The sequence below is a fragment of the Typopeltis vanoorti genome, chromosome 20, assembly GCF_054136105.1.
Source record: "Typopeltis vanoorti isolate ZY-2024b chromosome 20, IOZ_Tvanoo_1.0, whole genome shotgun sequence".
Taxonomy (NCBI): domain Eukaryota; kingdom Metazoa; phylum Arthropoda; class Arachnida; order Uropygi; family Thelyphonidae; genus Typopeltis; species Typopeltis vanoorti.
Genome location: NC_143568.1, coordinates 92,294,848 through 92,311,500, shown reverse-complemented (window position 1 = coordinate 92,311,500; position 16,653 = coordinate 92,294,848). Strand labels below are relative to the sequence as shown.

General features: G+C 37.0%; 1 protein-coding gene across 1 annotated transcript in view; it reads right to left on the bottom strand.

Moving 5' to 3' along the window:
- Nucleotides 1-16,653, bottom strand: part of LOC150095656 (beta-glucuronidase-like) — a 164,722-nt gene that overhangs the window by 116,456 nt on the left and 31,613 nt on the right. The window contains exons 3-4 of the mRNA XM_090409691.1: nucleotides 15,840-15,994; nucleotides 12,405-12,550 (exon numbers count right to left, since the gene is read on the bottom strand). Of these exons, the coding sequence (XP_090265817.1) occupies nucleotides 12,405-12,550; nucleotides 15,840-15,994 (301 nt within the window). The remainder of the gene's footprint in view (nucleotides 1-12,404; nucleotides 12,551-15,839; nucleotides 15,995-16,653) is intronic.

Genomic DNA, 16,653 nt, shown 5'->3' with positions numbered 1-16,653 from the left:
GGAATTAAGAGGATCATATATAGTGATATTCTTGGCCTAAACAAAAGCATTTGATAGATTACCACATGATAAATTGGTGTACAAGCTGTAGAGGATTGGAATGGATGGTATATTGGTTAGATGTATCAGAGATTAGCTCTCTAAGCAATATGGAACACTGTCTCAAAAAAGGAGAGCAGCCAGTGACATGTTAAACAGCAGTGTCCAAAGAACAGAACCCCAGAGTTCTGTTCTTGGGACAATTTAGCCAACCAAATTGTATTCTTATTGGCTTAAACCAAAATTTCAAATGATGGTACAAAATGACAGAATTTCATGCCAGCTGAGGCGTCGCCAGGTTAAACAAGGGCTCCGTTGTTTTCGCCAGGAAACCAGGGTAAATAGTGAAAAGTCAGCTACTGGAACAAATCATAAAACTCACCCAACTCAACATCGGAGTTCAAGATCAATGCTATCAACAAAATAAGCCTGAATGGCAAAGAAATGGAGTTAGCCGAGGAAATGGATAAGTACTGGATCGACATAATAGGGGTGACTGAAACAAAAAAGTCAAAAACTGGCGAGATCTTTCTAAGCAATAAATACAAAATGTTATATTCAGGCAATGACAATCAAGGAAAAGAAGGAGTAGCCATAGTATTCAACACTAAATATGAGGCATTCTGACACAAAGGTGTCAGAACATCCTTTGTTCTGACACCTTTGTTAACCACAAAAAAAAAAAATAAAAAAAATAAAAAAAATCAGCTAACGCCTTTTTTTTATTCCCGTATATGGGAGTAGGCGAGGCCATTTAGCCCTATCTAACTTTTGGAGACTGAGTGGGCAGTTCAATCTCCACTGGTACCCAATCAGAGACAGATGACCCAAAGCTATCACGAAGTGAAGAGAGACGGCTCAAATGTGCCGCCATCTCGTGGTCCCTAATCCTAACACAATATATTTAATGTCTGAAATAATGTGGGTTCTACGGTCGATTTTCTTGAGTTTACAGGACGAAAAACCCGAGTTTCCGGGAGGAAAAACCTGCTTGCCCGTGCCAGAGATAGACTAACTCGGGAACCGGTCGAAAAAAGACTTAGAAAAATTTCCTCTAGTCGACGACTAGACTCGAAACGAAGTCTTCCTTCGTGCGGTCAAGCGCGGTGGTGTGCAAACGCCACATCCACTGAGCTACACAGGCTCTTGTTGTTAACCACACTCTTCTTTAATTTCTAGAGATGACCTCTTGTTCTTCCATCACTATCACACAGCTGAAACATTTCCCCTGCATCAATCCTATAAAAACCTTTCAGTGATTTAAATGTTTCTATCATATCCCCTCTTCTTCACCTATCAACCAATCTCTGCAATCCACAAGCTCTCAATATCAATGTAGGGGGCATTTTTTATATCACTCACCAACTTGGTCACTCTTCTCTGAACCCTCTCCACAGCCTCCTCATCTCCAAGGAATCCAGGTGACCAGATCTGAGCACATTAATCCAAATGTGGAAGTATCAATGCTTTATAAAGGGGAATAATAACCTCTTTACCTCTGGATATCAGTATGTTCCTCAACAACCAAGTAATCCTATGTACAATCTTGGACACCTTAGCAATGTGTCCTCTGAACTTCATCTCCCTATCTACCAACACCCCTAAGTTCCTAGCCTCATCAATCTTTTGGAGTACCTTTCCATCAATGTAGTACACTTATTTGTGCCTATGGTCCCACAGAAGGTTCTACTAAGGTAGAAGTAGAGGAATTTTTTGAGACTTGAGAGAGAGAGAGAGCAACTGACACAATGAAAAAGGAAAAGTTGGTCCTTGTTGGGGATCTAAATAGCAGAGTAGGAAGTGATTGTCAGACATACAAAAATGTTTTGGGAAAATTTGGAGAAAAGAGCAAAGCTAATAATAACGGCAAATACCTGTTGGATTTCTGCTCAGGACATGGACTGGTTATTACTAACACTATGTTCCAACATAAAAATGTGCACAAATTCACATGGAGAGAAGAGGCAAGGAATAAGAAAAGTCTCATTGACTATGTTATTGTTGATAGTGATGTTTTCTCCCTGGTGCAGGACACCAGAGTGTACAGAGGATTTGAAATTGGAAGCGATCACCATTTAGTCTTAAGCAGGATAAAAATGAATTTCATATTGAAAAGAAGAACACTTAAGAAAGTTTTAAGTGAATAAAAGTTGAGCAGCTCTCAGATGTGAACTATAGACTAAAACACACAAATATTATTCAAGAAAATATGAAAGAGTTTGAGAACAGGAACCAAACTTTAGAGATTCAGTGGCAAGCTCTGAAGAAAACACTGATTGATTCAGCCAGAGAGGCATGTGCTGAGGTTGTCTGCAAGGATGGAAAAAATGGGAACTCCATGGTGGACACAGGAACTTAAAGAGGCAGTGAAGGAAAAGAAGAAAGCACATCAAAAGTTCCTAGTGCTCTTAGAGAATACAGAGAGGAGTGAGGGATGCAGGTGAGCAATCAAGGAACATAGTGGTCAAGAGATGTGATGTATGGAGCCTCTATGATCTCTGGTGTGTGTGTAAGATAGGATGCCAGAGGTGTGTTTGCCTGGAGGGATGATAGAAAATGTGGCTACGGCAATTAAGAGGGGTGAAAGGATGGATGAAATGATTGTGATGGTGGGCACGAATGACTTGAGAGGCAGTGTAAATCAGGCGGTGAGAGATCTGAGATTCTTGCTTGAAGTTGTGCAAAAGAAAACGCAGAGAGGGAAGATTGTGTGTGTGTTGCCCAGATATGATAGTGACGAGCTGAGCAGAAGAGCAGCAACACTGAATCACATAATAGCCAGAATGTGTGAGAAGAGAGGATTGGAATACGTGGATGCTTGGAGGGCGTTTGAGGACAGAAGGGAACTGTATGCTAGAGACTGCTTACATTTGAATGAGGAAGGACGAAGGCATCTGGAAAGATTGCTGTTTTCTGAACGAGTCAGTGTGGCAATGTAGGGAAACTAGAATTCCCAGGGTGGATGGTAGCAGGGGTGGCCTCTTGTGGGAATCGGTGCTTGGGAGAAGGGGGACAACATCAGGTAACATTGAGCCCAGGGGGTTGAGAGGGGACAATGATAGGTATAGAAGCAGTGACATTTTTATGCTCTATACTAACACCAGAGTATCCAAAATAAAGAAGATGAATTAGTGGTGCTGATAGCATCAACCTAGCCAAAGATTATTGGGATCTCTGAGACGTGGTTGACAGAGGATGATATAATAACTGGAATTGAAGTGGCAGAGTACAGCATTTTTCGGCAGGATAGCAAAACATGGTGGTGGAGTACTGCTTATGATAAGTGATGACTTATGTCCTCTAAGAGTGGAGGCTTTAGAAGGCAGCAACACAAATGGTTCTGACAGTATATGGTGTGAGGTAGAAGTGGCCAAGACAGGATTTAGTGGAATGTTGCTATAAACCAGGGAGCACAGAGGTTGGGGACCAGGAGATGTTTAGGCAGTTGAGCTTGGCAAGTGCAAGAAGAATGATTATTATGGGAGATTTTAACTGCAGTATAAGCTGGGAAGAGGAAAATGCAAGTAGAAAGAAGGGGAGAGAATTTCTGGAATTCTTAAGGGACAAATGTGCTGCATGTACTAGAGGAAACAAGAGGTTCAAGAGTTTTGGATTTGGTCATAGCATCAGAAGAGCTGATAATAAGTGAGATCTACTACCGCTCTTATGCAGTGGCACTATCTTACCTTCCTTCCATTCCCTGGGTACCTTTCCTGCAGTTCCTGTTTGATATCGTTTGTCATCCACTTGACACCAAATTCTGTCCGCTTCTTCACTCACGGAATATAGCTTACTATTACTGCTAATAAATAACCTTTCGTAATTTCCCAAGCACTAATGATATCCTGGCCTTCCAATTCTGCCCTCCATGGAACTGCCCCTAGTTGATACCTAAGACTATTATAATCACCAACCTTATAATTCCATATACGTTCCCTTTTCTTTGATACACCTGCATGTCACTTATAATTAGATACTGGAAGTGTCTAATTATAGGCCTGTTTGTGTGTCATTAGTAGTTGTTAAGGTCTTGGAGAAATTAGTGAGGGACTATATACAGTGTTAGGCAGTTGAGGGTAATGTTATTTGTGAGAATCAACATGGATTTGTTAAGTGGCACTCTTGCTTTAGTAATATGATTGTCTTTTATAATAAAGTGAGAAGAGCAGTTGATGAAAGAAAGGCATATACTGCCATTTTTTTGGATTTTGCAAAGGCATTTAACAGGGTGCCACATGATAAACTGATATTTAAGTTACAGCACATGGGTTTAAATGTCGGGTTAGTCAAATGGATTCAGGATTGACCGACTGATAGGTATCAGAGAGTTGTGTATGGTGGGGAAATAGCAAAGAAGCAAAAGGTCACAAGTGGGGTCTCACAGGGCTCAGTAATGGGACCTGTATTGTTAAACCTTTATATCAATGATATTGTCAATGGATTGCAAGAGGACATTCAGTTGTTTGTGGATGATGTGAAGCTGAGAAGGGTTATCAGTAATAGTGCAGATGTGGCACCTTGCAAGACAATGGGATGCTGCATACTCTGTGGGAGGAGTTATACTGGAGGAAGTAGGGAAGACAAGAGATCTGGGGTTGATGATTGATAGAAACCTGAAATTTAGGGGACATATTGCAAAGGTGGTGAAGGTAACACAGAGGATTACTGCAATAATGAGAAGAACACTGACCTGCAGAGATAAAAGGGTTATCATTCCATTGTACAAGTCTCTGATCAGAACACACTTAGATTATTGTTCTCAGATTTGGTCCCCAGGATTTGAAGGGGATAAATTAACTGTGGAAAGGGTACAAAGGTGGATAACAAAGATGGTTTCAGGACTGTACAATATTAGTTATAAGGATCGGCTGAAGGAATGTGGACTGCAGAGTTTGGATAGAAGAAGGAGAGGTGATGTGATTCAGACTTTTAAACTGTTGAGAGGCAGTTACAGGGTAGACATTGTAGAGTTCTTTCACTTGGTGGAACAATGGGAAAGAGCGATGAAAAGGGGCCATCCATGGAAGTTACGAAAAGAGACTTTGCACAAGAGGGTGAGGAGTGGTTTCTTTGCATGGAGGATGGTTGAACCTTGGAATGCATTGCCTGAGAGAGTAGTTGGAACGGGAATGGTCAATGGAATCAAGGAGTGGTATGATAAACTTTGCGTTTCCTAAAATGGACCTCCCACGATGAGTCTTTGGACTCCATGGAGGCCTGGATAATAATAAAATGTAAGAAAGCTAAACACTGTGTAAAACTAGCTAAACAAAAGTAACGGGAGGACTTTGGCAAGAACATAGAAAATAAATATCAAGAAGGTGGCAAGATATTCTGGAGGTTGTTGAAGAAGCTCAGAAATGGAGGACAGAGTGCTGTAAAAGGAATTAGAAATGATAAAGGTGATATGGAAACAGGAGAAAAATATATCCTTGAAGTATTATTATTATTATTCCAGGCAACTCCAAGGAGTCGACAGACTCATCGAGGGAGGACCTAAGATCATGTCAAGAACTATTCGGTATTCACACAGTATCTATCATACCTCGCCTTTAACTCATTTGGTCATAGCACCCACAACAGACTCTGGCAGCTTATTCCACTCATTCACCACTCTCCAAGCAAAGAACCTAGCTCTAACACCCCTGTTAACCACACTCTTGTCCAGCTTCCATGTATGGTCCCTAGTCCTCACATCACCAGTCCTATTCTCAAAAATATCTTTGAATTAATCTTATAGAAACTCTTCAGTAATTTGAATGTCTCAATCATATCACCCCCTTTTCCACCTATCAACCAATTTTTGCAACCCACAAATCTTCAACCTGTTCTCATAAGGTTCATTCCACAGACCTGCTATCGTCTTGGTCACTCGTCTCTGGATCCTCTCCACCTCCTCCCCATCAAGAAGAAACCCTGGCACCCATATCTGGGCACAGTAGTCTTGATGGGGTCTTATCAAGGCTTGATACAGAGGAACAATAACTTGTTTGTCTCTGCTTATTAAAGTATTTTTTTGATGAGCTGATTAGCCACTTTTGCAATGTGCCCCTAAACTTCAATTCCCTATCCTTGTCTAATTATAGGCCTGTTTGTGTGTCATTAGTAGTTGTTAAGGTCTTGGAGAAATTAGTGAGGGACTATATACAGTGTTGGGCAGTTGAGGGTAATGTTATCTGTGAGAATTAACATGGATTTGTTAAGGGGCACTCTTGCTTTAGTAATACGATTGTCTTTTATAATAAAGTGAGAAGAGCAGTAGATGAGGGAAAGGCATATACTGCCATTTTTTTGGATTTTGCAAAAGGCATTTAACAGGGTGCCACATGATAAACTGATATTTAAGTTACAGCACATGGGTATAAATGTCGGGATAGTCAAATGGATTCAGGATTCACCGACTGATAGGTATCAGAGAGTTGTGTATGGTGGAGAATTTATCAAGGAAGCAGAAGGTTACAAGTGGGGTACCACAGGGCTCAGTACTGAAATCTGTATTGTTCAACCTTTATATCGATGATATTGACAATGAATTGCAAGGGTACATTCAGTTGTTTGTGGATGATGTGAAGCTAGCTTCATCAATCTCCTGGAGTACGGTTACAATGAAATATACTGCTGCTAATCTTTTCACCCCTAAATGCATAACCTTACACTTTGCCACATTAAATTGACATCCAGTTTCACTAGCCTAGTCCTCCAAACTATCCAAATCATCCTGCAAAATTTTGACATCCTGTGCACTCACAATTGCTCTACCCAACTTTGCATCATCAGCAAACAAGTGAACACTTCCTCTCAGATCCTTTCCTATATCATTGATGAACAAATTTAAAAGTAGTGGTCAAAGAACAGAACCCAGCGGCACACCATTGATCACAAGCCATCTTTTGGATTCAACTCCTGAATAAACCACTCTCTGGTATCTCTCCATCCACCACCCTCTTATCCATCTCACCAACCCTATATCCATCCCCATCTGCTCCAGTTTACTGATTAGAGTTCCATGTGGTATCCTGTCAAAGGCCTTGGCAAGGTCCAGTAGAATCACTGTAAACCCATTATCCTTATCCAGTTCAGCCATCACCATGTTATAAAACGTGAGCAAGTTACTGAGGCATGATCTACCCTTCACAAAACCATGTTGTCCCCCATACAATATCCCATTTTCATCTCTCCAATCCTGTATTCTTTTCTTGACTAATTTCTCCAAGACCTTGACAACAATTCCTGATATGCTAATCAGTCGGTAATTTACAACAGCAGGCTTGGAACCTCCTTTATGCAGTCCAACTATTTTCCCCTCTTTCCATCCCCTCGGGACTAACCCAGACCCGAGACTCAAATTAAACAAAATGGTCAAGGATACTGACAATTCTTTAGCCGCCACGAACGGGATACCATCCAATCCCACAGATGTATTGACATTGAGGTTTTGCAAATAGACTATTCACCTCCACTTCATTCACCACAATTCCCATATAATCTATTCATTCATTCATTTCTGCAATGTCACCACATGGATGATATACTCTTGCAAAGTGCTCACTCAGTAATTCTACTATATCAACTGATTCGGTTACCTCCCTACCATTGGCATTCTTTAAAATCATTCTGCCATATACAATTTTTCTTTTACTTGCAACATATCGAAAAAACTGTTTAGGATTCTCTTTAGCCTGCATGGCCAATGTTCTTTCATAATTCTTTTTTGCTTTTCTTACCACACTCGTTACCTTTCTGGCCTGCGCTTTATACCGTTCATGTGCCTGCCGGTCACCTTTCTCCTTAAATTCCCTCCATAGTTGTTTCTTTTTTGCAGCTCAAGCTTAAACGTGTAATTTATCCATTTAACCCTAATTGATTTATTATTCGGACTATAGGTATACAGTCAGCCATTGCTTCATGCAAACACTTCTCAACTGCCTCCCATGCACTATCAACTTCTAGCCCTTGCAGTTGTACATGGCATGGCACTGAACAAATCAAACTCCTAAGTTTGTCATACTTACCAGCCCGATAATTCCACATGTACCCTGTCTTAATTATAAATTTCACACCTTTGAGCCACCTCCCAAGTCAGACCCTATGATCACTCTCACCAATTGGTGGCAACATGGTCATATTCATTACAGCCAAATTATCAGATGCAATTACTAGGTCAAGCACTCTCTGACCCCTAGTATTTTCCATTACATGCTGTTACAGATAGTTATCCCTTAATAACAGCATAAAATCCAATTCCTTCCTCCCATGTGTCCTCTCCTCCTTCCAATCAATGTTATCATAGTTGAAATCTCCAATAATAATTACCCTCTTTCCACTCATTTCTTCTATTTGCTTATGCATACTATCTCCGCCATCTTTTCCATCACCTGGTCTATAGCAACACCCAATTGCATATTTTGTTCTGCTAGCCACAATCTCACACCAAATGGCCTCAAATTTGCTCTTTTCTCTACCCTGCAATTCAACTTCTATTCTCCTTGACTGCAGCTCATCAGCTATCATCAATAATACTCCTCCCCCCATTTTATTCTCCCTTTCATTCCTGAACACACTATACCCATCACATTCAATCCCACTGGCTATGTTATCTACAGTCAGCCATGTTTCACTACTACCAATAACCTGTGGTCTGGAAGTGCCAACCAAGGTCAAAAATTCTTCCTTCTTATTCCTAATATTCCTAGCATTAGTGTACATTATTGCAGACCTCTGTTAGCCCCATCCCTACCTTGATGCCTTGTACTAACTATCCCATTCTGATTTGTTGTCCTCATTCGCTCGGGCATATTATACTCATTCAAACACTCAACTGCTTCCCTAATGTCTGCATATCTACTCCCTCCCCCCTCCCCTTGAATGGAGTAATTACTTTGAAAAACTGATAAATGAAACAAGCAGTGATGACAGCACAGTATTTAAAAAAAAATATATATATATATCCATACTTGAAGTAGAAAAAGTCATCAAAAGCCTGAAATGTGAAAAGGCTGCAGGAGTAGATGATATTCGACCAGAAATGCTCAAGTATGGATTTATAAAACGTCTTACAGTGGCTGCACTGCATAGTTCAGAAAGCCTGGACAGAGGGACGAATTCCCAATGATTGGAGTAGAGCTCTCATAGTACCCATATATAAAAAGGGAAATAAAACCAAATGAGAATTACAGAGGCATTTCATTACTGAGTGTTCCTGGTGAGATATATGCAAATAAACTTGAGAAACATTTGAGAAAGATTGTGGAAGAGAAGCTTAGTGAAGAACAAGCTGGATTCAGGCCAAATAGAGGCTGTCAAGGTCAGATTTTCAGTTTATGACAGATAGTTGAGAAATCATGGGATATAACTAAGATCTGTATTTAGGTTTTGTAGATCTGAAAAAGGCATATGACAAGGTGCCAAGAGAGAAGCTATTCAAAACGCTACAGTTGTATTGTGTTAATGGGGCATTATATCAAACAATACTTAGTCTATATGTGAGTTGTAAGTCATCAGGTAGAATTGAAGGAAGTACAGGAATGTGGTTTAATGTTAAATGTGATGTCAGACAAGGATGTATATTATCTATATGGATCACATTATGAAGGAAAGTGGTATTAAACCTAATATCAAAATTGGAGGTGTTAATCGCAGCTCTTTGCTTTATGTGGATGATGTTATACTTCTAAATAAATCCACTACAAGATTCCCCGACTAAATTGAATAAATGCTGTAATAGATATGGTATGAAGGTCAGCATTAAAAAGACAAAGACAACGAAAATAGGCAGAAACATTGAAAATATCAACTACATTGTGAATGGAGAACTTATAGAATGAGTAAAACATTTCAGCTACTTAGGCACAATTTTTACTGAAGATGGTAAATTAAATATGGAAATGGACAACAGAATGAACAAAGCTGGTATGGTAGAAAGTTAATTGAATAAATTTTTATGTAATAAGAGAGAAATTAGCCAAAATACTAAATTAGCTGCATACAAGACAGTGTTGAAACCAATTTTAACTTATGGATCTGAGAGCTGGGTTAGAAGTAAACCACTTGACCAAAGAGTAGAGACTGCAGATACGAGTCCTGAGAAAGATTAGAGGCATGAACAGATGGCATCAATGGCAATATCATATTAAAAATGAGGATATTAGAAAAGAACTTGATATTATAAACATCCAGGAATGCATTAGCAAAGCTAATCTCAGGTGGTATCTTCACTTAAGCAGAATGGAAAAGGAAATATTAGCAAAACAAGTGTTCTCTTCCACCTGAAAGTAGCAGAGCTAATCTTGGATGGTATGGTCACTTAAGCAGAATGGAAAAGGAAAGATTAGCAAAACAAGTTTCTCTGCCACATTGGCAGGAAAAAGACCCAGAGGAAGACCAAGATATAGGTGGGTTGATACAGTAAAAAGTGCCTGAGAAGACAGAAATATAAGACCTGATAATATTGGAGTCTTGACAGTTAACAGACTGATTTGGAGGAAAATTGTAGATAGGAAATTAGTAATTATTATTAAATTACTTTAAATTAAATTAAATTAAATTATTAAACTGGATTGGATAACTCATTCTGAGAAAAATTACTAGAGCAAACAGATGGCATCAATGAAATCATAGAAAATGAAAATATCAGAATATAATTTCTCATTTATTATATAGTAAAACCTGTGGAGTATTCATAACTAAACATTCACACATAAACCACAGTAATTAAATTTTTAATAAGTAAATATTTCGTCCTAAGTATCTTAGGACATGATCAGCGAAGTTATTACAATTATGCTCTAACTGTATGTTATTCCTAGTATTGTTTGTAATAACTGTACTGATGATGTTCTAAGACACTTAGGACGAAATATTTACTTATTAAAAATTTAATTACTGTGGTTTATGTGTGAATGTTTAGTTAATTTCATTTATTAGCAATCAAGAATGTGTGAGCAAAGTTAATCTAAAGGGGTATAATCACATAAAAAATGAATAGCAGAATAAAGGTTAGAGAAAGAGGTGTTTGTGTGAAGAGAGGAAAATTATTCTAAACAAAAATCTAAGTGAATGTTTGAAGTGTAGTGCCTCAGAAGGCCAAAATGTAAGATTTGTAACATTCTGCTTGTGAAGGTACTTCACAAGCAAAATTTTCTTTGTTTACACCTAGATAAAGGAGTAAACAAGAATATAATTTCTTGGCATCTTTAATTTAATTTATAACAGATGAAAAAACTTTCAACTAGCTCTGAGGATTTTAATAAGGTTATACTATTTCCCTATTTGTATATGGGAAATATATAACCTCTGCATTACATCAATCATGGCATCTCTTCTGGGTCTGCCTCCTACTGATCCTGGGAAGTAAAGCTGCTCTGTGGCAAGTTTTTACCTGACACTGAGTGGATCCAACACAGAGTTTTCTGTCCTGTAACAATTCAGGTCAGAGATGAGTTTAGTAGTGACCCTAAAGGGTCACTCTATGAGAATTAGAGTGATCTTGGAGATCACACAGTTTTTGGAGAGAAGTCACTAGCCTCTACATAAAAAGAGGCCTAGTTTGTGAAGATACTTCCCATGCAAACTTTGTTTGCTTACACTTGGATAAAGGATTAAACAAGAACATAATTTCTTAGCATCTTTAATTTAATTTATAATCATGTGAAATAACTTTTAACAATTGTTGTAAACCTACTGCACATTTATTAATATTCAGCATAATTGAAAAGTCAAAGTTGACATTTTGACCCAACTTTCCAAAACTAAATTAAAAATAAATTAAAAACTGAGTAAAATGACAAGTTTAATATTTACTGCTGCAACTGATTTTTCATTTTCTATTTGTCACAATTATCCTTCCCGATATGTACCTCCAAAAGAGTATATGATACTCTGATAGTGTATCATATAATCTTTTGCATAAGAATGTATATTTAATTGCTACGCAATTAAGTATACATTCTTATCAAGTCATTTCTTCCAAATTACTGTTATTTGTCAGGTCACTTTGTAGTAAATATAAAATGAAAAATCAGTTGCAATAGTAAATATTGAAGTCACTAAGATTTCATTCACCGTTAACAAAATGGACTACAAAAAAAATACTAATTTGTAGAGTGCCTTAGGAACATATTTAAGGTATATAAGCTGTTCTCATGCACATACTATTACACTTGCATAATCTTTTTTTACTTCACATTATTATATTATTTTGATGTTCTATTTTTATTATATAATCAGGAACAGAGAAAATTACACTAAAAATAACAAATTATACTAACAGGAGATATAAATGAACAAAAAAAAAAAAAAAAAATTCAGATATCCTGAAAGACATCTCAGAAAAATCATAACCATAACTTAAAATCAAAAATTTTTACCTGTAGAATTTTGTATATCTGTTACTATAGTAATGTCATCAATATACACCTCGGAAGGGGTTGTATATAAAATCACACTACGATGGATTCCAGCATAATTGAAAAAGTCAAAGTTGACATTTTGAACTAACTTTCCATTGGTAACTCTAAATAAAAAATAAAAACTGAGTAATTACCAGTAGATTAAATAATACAGTTAAAATAGTTAATTTTAAATCAAAAGGATTTAAGGATTTCCAAAAAAAAAAAAAAGTATTAATGAATTAATTCCCAAATAATTTTTTAACCATCACAAACTCCTTCTAATGAATAATTACAATTCCTTGCGATTTTTTTATAAATATAATTCCTTCACATCCTCATAGCTGATAACATTTTAAGTAGCTAACTATGCACCACTTAGAAAGAAGTCAATGGGCATCTTCCATATGCAAGGTGCATCGTGCCACATAACGAGTTGTGTTTGCAGCCAGTATAAGTTGGTGAAACATGATGCAACCATGTCCATGTGAAATGGCTGTGAGAAGGGAACTGACAGAGTTTGAAAGAGACATTGTGATATGTTGCCATTTTGCAGACCTATCTGTTTGGCAAATTGTTGACAAATGGGGTCATCCCAGGTCAACAATCAGTGATACCATAATGAGACGGATTCACTGATTGTTGAGTCAACTGCAAGTACTATCCTGCAGTGAGCAACCCACAACACTCACCCAACATGACTGCACGGTGCTACAAAGTATAATATGTAAAATTTGCCATTTGTTGGCCAACATACTGAATGCAGAGTTTGGGTATCGACTGGAACAGGAATCTGCACAAAAAAACATTCAAAACCAAGGCTCACAAAATGGACTTCCATGGTAGAACTGCAATATGCAAGTCCAACATTACCCAAACCAACATGCAAGCATCATCTTCAGTGATGCAAAGAGCATACAGTAGGACATGGGAGCTTGGAAAGATATGTTATGGAGCAACAAATCACACTACAACCTCTACTGAGTAGATGGATGGGTATGGGTGTAGGTGTGGCAGATGTCTGGTGAATATATGCTGATCCCCCTTCACCTCCTTAATTGCCTTAGCACACTTGGAAAACTAAAGCTTGGATATTGGGCATGAACTCAGAATGTGAATGAAGTGGGCAATAAGGTGCTAATTCCAACATGGACAATTTCTGTAACTGATTAGAGTAAGTATGGTGGATCTGGGGAGGAAATAATTTAACTATGCTATGGAAATGAGGAGTAGTAAAAATCCTGGAGGTCATCTCACTTAACGATGTTGTAAAGTTAAAGGACACAAAACAGAGTGACTGAGGGAAGAACATTTCACAGGAGATGAAACTGACATGGGATTCTGATGAGAAGTGACTTCAATGGTATACAATAAAGAAAACCAGTAAAGAAAAGATCTAGAGTGCTAGGTGAGTGAAGAGAGTTGTCTGGTATTCTAATGGCAGATGAATAATCTGCATGAAGTCAGTACTCAGAGCACTGATTTTCCTCACTTTCTCATCCAGATTTTGTTAGTAAAATGCTGGCCTAGTATCCTGTCTCCAACCAAGAGTTGTAGGTTTGAATCTCACTACAAGCATGGATGTTTTGTAAATACTTTCAGGTGGTAGATTATTAATTAATTTCACCTGGTTGTTGACCACCCTGTTTGCTGAAAGCCTGAAGTAGCTTGAAAAAGTAAGTTTGATCTCCAGAACATATATGCTCACAATCTTTTGTGGATGGGAAAAAGGAGCTAGGATGGAGTTGTGGACATGATCACCAACAAAGATAACTTCACTGCTTATGCTGCTTGGGTCTATAGCAAGCTTTGCATATAAGAAATCATAAAATCTTATCCCTCTAGTATTAAAACCTACTTCTCCAGGATGAAATATCCCAATAAAGTGTTCACTGAACAACTTCACTATCAATGGGATATGACTGGCCAAAAAAAAAAATAAAATAAAGTAATAAAGAAAATAAATAAATAAAAATAAGGAAAAATTAAAGACTAAAAAAATAATAATCACTGTTAATTGAAATTTAAAGAATTTTTTAAAGTCTTCTTTAAGCATTTTTTTAAATGAAATGGATTTTTAATTGATTGTCTTCTGTTAATTACCTTTCTTAATTTAATGAATAGATACCTTATGTAGCAATTTGTACTCAGATTATATAAACATATGTGAAACTTATATAAGAATTATTTTCACTTATCAATACCAATGATACACATCATTCTAAAAAACATGCTTTAATTTTATAAAGAAAACCCCTACTTTACTAAAAGTCATGAGATGCACATATAAACAAAGTCTAATTTAATGTTTTATTTAAATTGATCAAATGTCAGAATTTGGACATAACTGCTTCAATTCATTATGGAATGACATTAATTTCTGGTAGAATAGATATGATATATGATACTATTTTTTCCACTCTTTTAAAACATTAAAACTCATTTAAAACATTCCATTCCACTCCACTCCTTTAAAACATTAGGAAGTTCCACTAACGAAGAAAACCATCTTAGTTGTACCTTAATATTTATTCTAGTTCATCCCATAGATATTCTACTAGGTTCAGATAAAGTCTCAGTATTATGGTCAATCATAACACTGTAATGATGTTACTTCAAACCCTGTGCTTATGCTTCAATAACTGCTTTGTGAAATTGACATTATCATGTTGGAAGGTGTAAATGCCAATACCACAAAAGGTGTCACAATGCAAGACATGCACAATTGTCCAAAGTACCAATGTAGCACTCATGATTTCATGACTGCTACATAGATTCTTGAATTTACCTAGCAGTTATGATTTGACCAGTGGAAGCCACACCTTGAGATATAATCCTAGTTTGAAGATGATATTGTGCATCACAATATCATCTTCAAACTTCATCACTGAAACAATGTACTTACATAAAAAAAAGCATTATCCAGTAATCCTCCATAACTAAACAAGTCAATAAGACTAGAAAAGAAAGTAACAACTCTTTGTTCCACAGAACAAATATTCATTATTCCACAACTCAGGATGACTTACAAAGGCTTACATGATGTAGATCTATCCTGAAAAATGTTATATATCTTTTTATGTGTCACAAAAATATGTATGAGAATGCTTTTTGCTGCTTCTATTTCCAAACACAGAATACAACAGCAAAATCAGGTGACCAGCATTCTTGACTGTCAGCTCCTGTCTGCGAGTGATTTTAGGCATATCTTGTTGCATCTTGAGCTCTGTGTCACTTTCTACATCACTATTTAGCATACAAGATCAAGATGACTTTTGAGTAAACCCAATTCCCTTTATAGGTCATATGCCCTAAAGTGCATACTGTGTAATCACATTCATCTGCAATCAGAGAGGTTGGCATCTCAGGACTTCAGTAAAATAGTGTATGTAATTTATAAAAGATAATGCATACTGAACACTTCCTTGGGGAACAGTTTCAGGTGTAAGTGTATTATTTAAGGCAACAGTAATTCTGTTGTGGGATGAATACTTAAGCAAATTTGTAACTTCAGCTTGGAAAGGAAGATGTCCTCCTTCATGTGTACATACTGGTATTCCATTTAAGTACTGGAAAAAAAAAAAAAAAACATTAATGTTCCATTGCATACTATTTTGTTTTAATTTTTTTCTTTTAATGTATACAGTTTATGTTTTTTCCTCTTTCATGGAAAAAAAAAATTAAAACTATTAATCAGGAATCTCGCAGCATTCTTTTCACAGAATGCTGATAAATTACTGACATTACTACAAACAACATAAAATACACACATAATACTACTTAATGATTCAGGAATAACAATTCTTTATTGCAATGTCATTTATGGCATTATATCAGATTGATGAGAAATAGTACTATATGAATAATATACTAGAAATATACTATACTAATACAACTATACAATAATATACTAGAAATGGAGCCTCCATAGCTCAGGTGATTCCAACATAGCCATTTGGTTGGAAAGAGCAAGGGTTGAATCCCATCAATGACAGGGCTTTTATGAAGGCTTTTTAATCAAAGGTGAGTTATGTTGGTAGAGAAGGTCCGATATAATTCTATTTCATGTGTTTTTTTTTCTTTCCTCAATCTGAAGGTGAATTTCATCACTCAGTGGTGCCGAGTGACGTTAATAAGTTTACTGTCTTGAAGGAATGCGCTAGAGAATTAACAGCACTGTTGGATTCTAAATGAAGAGAAATGAAAATTGTTAATACTTCTTTCAGAA